The following is a 10,020-nucleotide window of genomic DNA, read 5'->3' as shown; positions in this document are numbered from 1 at the left end:
CCTCCCTCTTGTCCTCTTTCTCCTCCTTCTCCTCTCCCTTCAGGCTGAACTTTGGCTGCTCCAACTTGATCTCTGGGTGCTTCTTCTCCTCCCAGCTTTTGTCTGGGTCCTTCTGTGAGGCCATACTGTGGCAGGAAAGGGTCACAGCAGTGAGATTTGGAACATGGGAGCACCTGAGCCCAGGATCAGAAAACCTCAGATCCTGCCTGGGTCATGACAGTCCCTGACTCCCAACACCTCTCAACACCCAGCTGGAGGAGAGAATGCAGAGGGGACCTCAAACCTTCACTTTCTGCCACAGTGTGGGCTCAGACCTCTAATACCTATACTGAGACCGCAGGTTCCTCTGATCAGTGCCCTGAGGTACCCTGGGGCTTACAAGTGGTCTTGTCCCACTCTCCTCAAGCCTGGGGGCATTGGCAGGGTGGCTCCTTGCCCAGGCCCTATCCTTTGATCTCTCCTGGCTCAGGCAATGGAGGCAGCAGCACTGAGCAATGAAGACCAAACTACCTTTAACCTTCTCCCACCACTCTCCAAATCCCAACCCCAAACACCACCTCCTGACACACAACTGACCTTCACAAACCCAGGAAGTTTCCAAACTCCAACACCTGATGTGCCTCAGAGCCCCTGGAGAGGTGAAATGTGGTGGGCAGGAGGAGGTGGAGGAGGCTGGGAGGTGCCCTGGGACTCTGGGATTCTGGGGACTGGGGTCCTGCTGTTGCCCCACTCTGGGTTTCTTACCTGTTGGGCTGCTCCAAGAGGCAGATCTGCAAACTCTGCTCTTCCACAGCACACAGGGACAGGGATGATGGAGAGAGAGGGACACAACTCCTGCCACAGAGAAGTAAAGGGCTCAGAGGAGAGCACTGACCTGCAAGGGATGGCTCAGCACTGCCCACGACCAGGCAGCACAGCTCAGCCTTGCTGGGGGCAGCTCCCAAGCCCAGCAGCACAGCCACAGCACACAGCCAGGGCTGATCAAGATGGGAGGCCTCAACAAGTGCAGACTCAGCTCCTTGCCCAGCACACAGACCCCAGCACACAGCTGCAGGCCAGCACCACAACACAGCTGCCTCCACACAGCCTCTCCCAGCCCTTGCCTAAAGCTTCCTCCCACTTCCTGCCTAGGCCTCTGCTGCCTGCAGCTGCATTTGCCATCAGATCTTGCTCTAGACCCAGCTCTCCTCCCTGGCCCTGCCCCCACCACACCCACTCTGCGCTCAGCTCTGCCCTGCACACACCTCTCTGCTGCCCACTCCCCAAGAGAAGATCACAGCAGCCCTCAGGACACAAAGGGAGCTTCATGATCTGTGGAGATGCAGCAAAAGGGGAAGGGACTTGGGCAGCTTCTTGCTAAAGCTCTTCAGCCCTCACGGGGATGCTGAAGGAGTCTCTGGCTCCTGCCCAAACCTCACACCTCCAGCACCCTTCACACACCTGCAGCCCAATGAGACTCACTGGAAAGGGTTTGGCTTCCTTCTCTCCCTGATCATTTCTCTCAGCTGTCTCTTTCCAGTTCCCTGGAGCTGCCACTCCACATGCCCAAGAGGAAATGAGGTTGGATGGGAGGGCACAGTGCCCAGGGGCTGCTGTTCATCTCCCAGCTGACACATGCAGAGCTGCAGCACAATTCACTCCTTTCACCTCCTCAAATGCTGCCAGATTCTGCCATTCCCTCCACACACATTTGCCACCTGGGGCCTTGATCCTCTCCCATTTTGGGGGGATAAGGCCTAATTCCTGCCTGACCATTCCCAGCCCATCCATGGCCCTACTGCCTTGGCTGTCCCATGGCCCTGTGTCCCCCACCTCCACTGCCATTGCAGCTGGAAGGGTGGAGTGGGAAATGCTATGGCTGAGGAAGCCTCTAAGGAACTGGGCTGGAAGCAGCAGCACAAGAATGGAAGGGGCCTGAGACTGAAGGCTGGGATCAGCTGGAGGGCTGAAAGAAGAGCACCAAGCCAAGGGGGGGGTTACAGATGAGGGCTGGGACTGGAGCCTGCAGACACCTCAGGCAGCAACTGAGGAGAGCAAGGGGGACAGAGAGGGAGTGAGACCTCAGGTGACTCTTGCCATGGGGGATGGCTGGGCTGTGTGGCTAGGAGCCCTGAGTGCCTGCTTGGGCTGTGCTGGATGTCAGGAGGGCCCAGGGGACTGTCCTGAGCCTGGCAGGGTTTGGGGCTTTGAGCTTCTGGGGTCAGCTGCTGCCAGCACCATTGGAGGTAAGAGCCAGGCAGAGCCTCACAGCTGCTGAACTAAGCCCTCCCACCCCCTGCAGCCTTCATCCTCCATCTCTCCATCCATTGCTGCATCTCCACTCTCTGCCCTCTGAGAGTCCCCAGGGCTGATCTACACATCCAGCATGGCCCAGTAGAAGCCCCTGAATGAGAGCATGAAGGAGAATACCCCAGAGAACACCCCGGAGAACAAGTCGGAGGAGCTCAACAGGAGCTCTCAATGTGCACTTGCAGCCCAGAAGGCAAATCAGATCCCAGGTAGCATCAAGAGGAGTGTGGCCAGCAGGTCAAGTGAGATGATTCTACCCCCTGTAATCAGCTCTGGTGAGACCCCACCTGGAGTACTGCATCCAGTTCTGGAGCCCCTATTACAAGAGGGATATGGACATGCTGGAATGTGTCCAGAGAAGGGCCACGAGGATGATCAGAGGGCTGGAGCACCTCTCCTATGAGGACAGACTGAAGGAGTTGGGGCTGTTCAGTCTGGAGAAGAGAAGGCTCCAAGGTGACCTAATTGTGGCCTTCCAGTATCTGAAGGGGGCTACAAGAAGGCTGGGGAGGGACTTCTCAGGATATCAGATAGTGATAGGACTAGGGGGAATGGAATGAAGCTGGAGGTGGGGAGATTCAGGCTGGAGGTGAGGAGGAAGTTCTTCATCGTGAGAGTGGTGAAGCCCTGCAATGGGCTGTCCAGGGAGGTGGTTGAGGCCTTGTCCCTGGAGGTGTTTAAGCCCAGGCTGGATGAGGCTCTGGCCAGCCTGATCTAGTGTGAGTTGTCCCTGCCCATGGCAGGGGGTTTGGAACTAGATGATCCTTGTGGTCCCTTCCAACCCTGACTGACTCTATGATTCTCTCTCTCTTTTCAGTGCTCACACATTGAGCATCCATTTGGGTTCTGTTTACAGTCCCTGCACTTCAGCCCATGAGGTATTGTCACCTGTGGGTTGTAAAGCAGCACCCCAGCTGATGCTCTGAGCCATATTAGGTGAGTGAAAATTGGTTCAAGCCTCTTTGAAATGTTCTTTGAATTGTTTGTGCCTGACACCCAGCCTCACCAGCTGTATTCAGCTGCCAGGTGTCTTGTTGAGTCGCCCCCTAGTGGACAAAGGGCAGACTGCAGCCCAGTTCTCTCACTGAAAAGCGCTTTTTCAGTTTTCTCATTTGGTTCAAATTGTCAAACTCCAGCACTTCATGGAATTGTAGCCATGCCCACACACTAGAAACTGCATGTGGGTATGTAGTGTTGAAAGGTTGATAATGTCAATAGTAATAAATAATATTATTAATACTTCCTATTTGATAATTCATCCTAATAACCATGGCATGCAGTCAGCTTTGGGCTGAGAAACAGTGTCCTGGACTAAACCAGCCTCATTATCATGCTACAAAGCACAGCTCCTAGCTGGGACACCCCTGCCCAGAATAAACCACCCACCCCCTGTACATACACAGGGAACTGAACAGCAGCTGGAGCTTGAGTGGAAGCCAGCAAGAGACTGAACAATGGAGCCTCAGCAGGTGTTGCCATCAGGCATAGCTCATGCCCTGCACTGGATCAGCATCCACCAGGAATTTCAGCTGTGTGCTGTCTTTGTGGCAATGCCCTTAGCACCCCAGCTTGTGCAGCTCTGTACTCCAGAAATGGCTGCTTGCCAGTGCCAATCCCAGCATGCAGGAGTTTGATTCCTGATGTCACTGACAGGATGACATCAGGAGCTGCACAGACCCTGCTCCTGCCCCCCCAACCACTCAGGCCCCTGATGAACCCTGAATCCCTGCACAAAGAGGATGCTTGCCCCAGATGGACCACTGACATGGCCACCTGTGATGTCACAAACTGCTGCAGAAGCCAGCCCCAGGCTGCCACACCACCGACTCAGGCAGAGCCAGGAGGGATGCTACAAGGAGGGGCAAATGCCACCTGAATACCTCTGGCCTCTCAAAAAGTCACCCAAGTGGGACAACCATGCCAGGGGCTGCTCCTGCTCTAACAGCAGCTCAGGCCCCTGAGGCACCCTACACTGCTGCCCACAGATGCTGCTGCCCCTAACCTACCACTGAAGCAGCCACCTTTGACACCGCAAAATGCTGCAGATGCCAGGTGCAGGCTCTCGCTGGATCAGGTCAGCCTGAGTGAACTGGGATGTCACAGGCATGGCAATGTCAGCTCCAATCAGAGCCCCTGAGCTTTCCCAAGGGAAATGTGCAAACATATGGACTGACTCCAAGTATGCCTTTGGGGTGGTACCTGTCCAGGGAGCCATCTGGGAAGAACCAGGACTGTTGTCAGCTCAAGGAACATGTACTAGACATGGGGAAGAGATACTGAGGCTGCTGGCAGCAGGGCAAAAGCCAAGCAAGGCAGCCACAATGCACTGCAAAGCACACCAGAAGGGGAACACCAGTCAGGAGAGAGGCAATGGACTGGCAGACAAACAGCTCAAAGGGTGGCCAGGGAGGGGAGGAAGGTGGCAGAGTTTGTTCTGATCCCAGCTGGTAAACTCTCAATTGAGCAGCAGAAATGAATCAAAGACCTCTTAGGGACTAGGGTAGGAAAGGGCTGGGCCAGGACACCTTTTGGGAAGTTAATCACACCTACTAACCTCCTCTGGGCTTGTGCTCATGTGCAACAGGCAAAGACTCATTGGGGAGTGGAAGCTTTGTGTGGAAACTTGGTTCAGGAGTGTCTAGCATGAGAATTATCCACGCCAGGAGAGCAGGGAACCAACAGTACGAGGAGTGCCTGAAAGCTAAGCCCAGGGTAAGGAGAGGAGTTAGGCTGGCACAGATTAGCAAAGGTAATGATCCAGGACAACAATGGCAAATGGATGTTACTGAGCTCCCAAGAAAGGGGGATGCAGGTACCTGCTGGTACTCACTGACATCTCCCCTGGCTGGCAGGAAGCATTTCCCTGTGGCACAAACAAAGCTCCAGAGGCTACTAAAACAGTGTCACAACAGGCAATACCTCGCTCTGGGGCATGTGCTGCTGTTTCCTCAGACACAGGACCTCATTTTGTGGCCAAGGTGGCACAACAAGTAAGTAAAACCTTAGGGATGGATTGGCAACTCCACACCCCTATAATCCACATTCCAGTGGGCAAGTGGAGAAAACGAACCATTTAATCAAACCCCACACAGTCAAAGCTGGGCAGGAAGCAAACCTCCCTTGGCCACAGGCATCACCAAGTGCCCTGCTGAGAATTCAAACCAAGCAAAGGACAAAGGAGGGGTTGAGCCCATTTGAAATCCTGCTTGGAAGACCTCATGCAGTAGGAGCTATGAACCCGTCTGAACCAGGGCCATTCAGAGAGGCAATGCTGAACAAGGAAGCTCAGCAGATTGATGAGAGCCTGAGCATTGTTACCAACCAGGTGACTGCAACCCAGGTGAGAGGGTTAGAGAGACCAGGCCCTGATGTGGAACCCAGAGACTATGTCCATGTCAGATCTCTTTCAGAGACCCCTCTGCAGCCCAAGGGGACAGGACCATATCAGGTGTTGCTGACATCCTTCACAGCCACTGAAACCAAGGAAGCAGCTGCCTGGATCCAGCACAACCCAGGCAAGAAGGCTTCAGTGGGAGAATGGAAACTCCAATCCCAGGGCCCCCTGCAGCTCAAGCTGCATCCATAGTTGTGGCCTGTTTGTTGGTGAGCACTGCTGAGGGATGGGAAGGAAATAGGAACTGAAATGTTAGTCAGGAACTGGCTTTGCAAACTGATCTAACTGCTGGAGATGCACCCAGCTGCCCCCAGGCCAGATGAGGACCCTGCTGTTTGGGGAAGCTTCAAGGAATTGGACTTGGGAGCCACCAGTCTGGGTGACTACATCTGAGAGTGGTTTTCTAACATTATCAGCAAGGGAACTCCTCTCCAACCTAAGCCTCCCCTGCCACAATTTCAGGCCACTTCCTCTCCTGCTAGCAACTGAGACTAGGCACAAGAGCCCAATCCCCACCTCACTGCAGCCTCCTCGCAGGCAACTCTAGAGGCCAAGGAGGTCTCCCCTCAGCCTCCTCTTCTCCACACTAAACACCCACAGCTCCCTCACCTGCTCCTCTCAGCCCTGCCCTCCAGACCCTGCCCCACCTTTCTTGCCTTTGTCTGCACCTGCTCCAGACCCTCAAAGTCCTTTTGGAGTCAGGGGCCCAAAACTGACCCCAGCATCCCAGGGGTGGCGTCCCCAGGGCCCAGGACATGAGGACAATCCCTGCCCTGGCCCTGATGGACACAGCACTGCTGAGACTTGCAGAGCACTGCAATTGCTTTGCTCACTTGCAGCAATCATTTCCTTCCCTTCCCAGCTCACTGCACAGCACAGAGCAGCAAGGGAATTGCTTTGTCTTCTGCTGAAGCTCCTCCAAGGAAGCTGCAGGACTTCTCACCACCAAAGCCATCCAGAACAGGCTGTCCCAGCCCAAGCCAAACCTTTCAGTCCAAGTCAATGCAGTTCCTCAGCCACAAGCAGACACTCAACAGTTCAGCCTCATCTGGCTGCCTGCCAGCCAGCATTTCCCCAGAGGCAGAGCAGCTGCAGCAGAACAGTCTGCTTCTGACCATGCTTCCTGCAAGCAGAGCTGACAAAAGCTCTGCACAGCTCTCAGCCTGCAGCCACACAGCAAAAGCTCCTCCTGCCCTGAGCCTTTCTGTGCTCAGGAGGCCTGCAGAGAAACTGAGAATCAGTCTGCAACCCCCTAGGGAATCTTTGTGCCTCAAGAGCTTGCAGAGCACAGAGGCATTGCTCTCTACAACTACCTGAAAGTTGGTTGTAGCCAGGAAGGGGTCAGTCTCTTCTCTCTATCAACCTGCACCAGAACAAGAGGACACAGTCTCAAGCTGAGCCAGGGGAAGTTTGGGCTGGAGGTGAGGAGAAAGTTCTTCACTGAGAGAGTCATTTGTCATTGGAATGTGCTGCCCAGGGAGGTGGTGGAGTCAATGTCCCTGGATGTGTTCATCAGGGGATTGGATGTGGCACTTGGTGCCATGGTCTAGTCATGAGGTCTGTGGTGACAGGTTGGACTTGATGATCTTTGAGGTCTCTTCCAACCTTGGTGATTCTGTGATACTCAAAATAGGTGAGCTTTGGATTTCTCATATGTTGTATGTGTGGTCATGAATGTAAGCTGTTGTAGTTATGTCAATCTGTAGTTATGTTAAGTGATTGTAGATCACAATCCAATATTACATTTTTTTGGATGATCCTTCTTGTGGATTTAAAGAGATATGGGATAAGTTAACTTCTTGGTTATCGAATAGAAGTTGGTTTAAACATTTGTTTGTAATACCTGTTGGAATAATTGTAATATTGCTCTGTGTCATTCTCTGTAATTGCTGTTTTAAAATTATAAGACCTGTAGGTACAATTGTTTATGCCAATAAGTTGCAAGCAGATGGTTGTGATCTGAAGGTGATCAAAATAGAGGAACTTAATTATGATCCAATTAAGGAGGTTCTGAAATATCTGGAAATTTCAACACAGATCAACGGTGACCAAAAGAAAATGGGGGATTGTGATGAATATCCTGGTGAGTCTGTGATTGGTGTTAAAGGCAGAGAATTCAGAGTGCACTGGGACTGGGGGTCAGGAGCTTGCAGGAGCCTGTTTTGAGGACAAAGGGGGAGCTGCATATTTTACAGACTTAACCAGAGACAGTGTGTTTGGCTAATTGGAGACACCAAGGCTGAGGAGAAGAACTGAGAAGAACTCAACCCACCACAGAAGCCTGGATGACTGAGCATTCGTGCAAGTGGATGCTTTGACCCCTACCACACAGAATGTAGGGAGAAGGGATTTGATCACCTATTCTGAAGACTCATTATCATATGCCTGCCTTCTATTTAGGATAAGTTTGTTTATGTAGATGATGTAACTATATAAGATGAAGAAAGCTATTGTAAAGCTGCTGTGGGGTGAAGTTTTGTACCCCCGCATGCCCAACCGGTTGCTTTGCTTCTATTGCTTTTATTGCCTTTCATTACCTTTTTAAGATCTTTTAGTGCCAATAAAACTGTTACCAAAAACTTTTACCAGGAGTCATCTATAACATCCACCCAGAGAAGTGCAGAACCTAATTTAAATGAGTACAGGATGTATGAAGCAGGGAGGGTTTGTGTGAAGCAGGACATGGAGCAGGGGTTTCAGGAAAGACTAAATCCTGAGTACCTGAGCCAGTGGGGAAAGGGAGAGGGAAATCTGCACCCAGAAATGGAGGATGAAAGGGGAGCTGTGCCTTCAGCAATGAGAAAGACCCCACAGACGACTCTGCCTCTGTTATGAACTTCTAGATGGGAAGAATTTTTCCTTGCATGCTGCACACCCAGGGAGCACAGCTGCTCCTGTCTGCAGTCTCTGGGTCACAGCAGACAGGCCAGCACTGAACCAGAAATGGTCTGAAGAAAGACTCTGGTGGGGAAACAACATTCTCACAAGGGGAACAGCACCAGCAGCAGCCAAACACAGGGAAACCAGACTGAGTGACATCAGAACTGCTCTGCAGGAGATGACAAAGAGTTTATTGCTTCTGAAACCATCCAGGGATCAGTTGGCACAGGGCATCCTTGAGCTCCTGGTTCCTCAGGCTGTAGATGAGAGGGTTCATTGCTGGAGGCACCACTGAGTACAGAACTGACACCACCAGATCCAGGGATGGGGAGGAGAAGGAGGAGGGCTTCAGGTGAGCAAAAATGTCAGTGCTGAGAAACAGGGAGACCACAGCCAGGTGAGGGAGGCAGGTGGCAAAGGCTTTGTGGCGTCCCTGCTGAGAGGGGATCCTCAGCACTGCCCTGAAGATCTGCACATCGGACATCACAATCAACACAAAACAGACAAAGACTAAACAGACACTGCCCACAAGAAGCCAAATTTCCCTGAGGTAGGATGTGGAGCAGGAGAGCTTGAGGATCTGGGGGATTTCACAGAAGAACACCTCCACAGCATTGCCCTGGCATAAGGGCAAGGAAAATGTATTGGCTGTGTGAAGCAGAGCATAGAGAACCCCACAGGCCCAGGCAGTTGCTGCCAGGTGGCCACAAACTCTGCTGCCCAGGAGGGTTTCATAGTGCAGGGGTCTGCAGATGGCAACGTAGCGATCATAGGACATGGTGGTGAGGAGAAAATACTCTGCTGACATGAAAAAGAAGAAAAATAGCTGAGCAGCACATCCTGCATAGGAGATGTCCCTGATGTTCCTCAGGGAATTGGCCATGGATTTGGGCACAGTAGTGGAGATGGCACCCAGGTCAAGGAGGGCGAGGTTGAGGAGGAAGAAGTACATAGGTGTGTGGAGGTGGTGGTCCCAGGCTATGGTGGTGATGATGAGGCCATTGCCCAGCAGGGCAGCCAGGTAGATGGCCAGGAAGAGCCAGAAGTGCAGGAGCTGCAGCTGCCTTGTGCCTGGGAATGGCAGGAGGAGGAAGTGGGTGATGGAGCTGCTGTTGGCCATCTGCTGCCTCTGGCCATGGAGACCTGTCCAAGGAGGGAAAGGCAGTGATAAGTTAGGGCACACTTCTCTCAGCCTCATTGTAAGCCCTGTCCCTGAGCTGCATGAGGAATGGATCAGCTCATTACCCATCACTACCAACCCATGGCAGAGTTCAACCCAGCTTCAAATACAGCAGGGACCCAGAATTGCCATGAAACTTCCTCTGGTGTCAGAACAGAAAGTGACCAACAGCCCAATCCCAGGGAACAAAAGTCCCATTGTAGTGGGTTGAAATTTCCCCCCAGCATTAGCTTTGCCAGAGCAGCTCAGTTAGAAGCAAATGAAGCTGTATTGACAA

General features: G+C 52.6%; 1 protein-coding gene across 1 annotated transcript; it reads right to left on the bottom strand.

The window, feature by feature from the left end:
* Positions 1–2,352: 2,352 nt before the first annotated feature.
* LOC128898175 (olfactory receptor 14A16-like) lies at positions 2,353–9,683 on the bottom strand. The gene is made up of 2 exons (XM_054170266.1): positions 8,791–9,683; positions 2,353–2,383 (listed from the first exon to the last, which is right to left on the bottom strand). Exons 1-2 carry the CDS (start codon positions 9,681–9,683, stop codon positions 2,353–2,355), a joined length of 924 nt encoding a protein of 307 aa, XP_054026241.1.
* Between the last annotated feature and the right edge of the window lie 337 nt (positions 9,684–10,020).

Source organism: Dryobates pubescens, chromosome 19, assembly GCF_014839835.1.
Source record: "Dryobates pubescens isolate bDryPub1 chromosome 19, bDryPub1.pri, whole genome shotgun sequence".
Classification (NCBI taxonomy): Eukaryota; Metazoa; Chordata; class Aves; order Piciformes; family Picidae; genus Dryobates; species Dryobates pubescens.
Note: the sequence above shows the minus strand (reverse complement) of the source record. Positions and strands in the feature narration are given on the sequence as shown.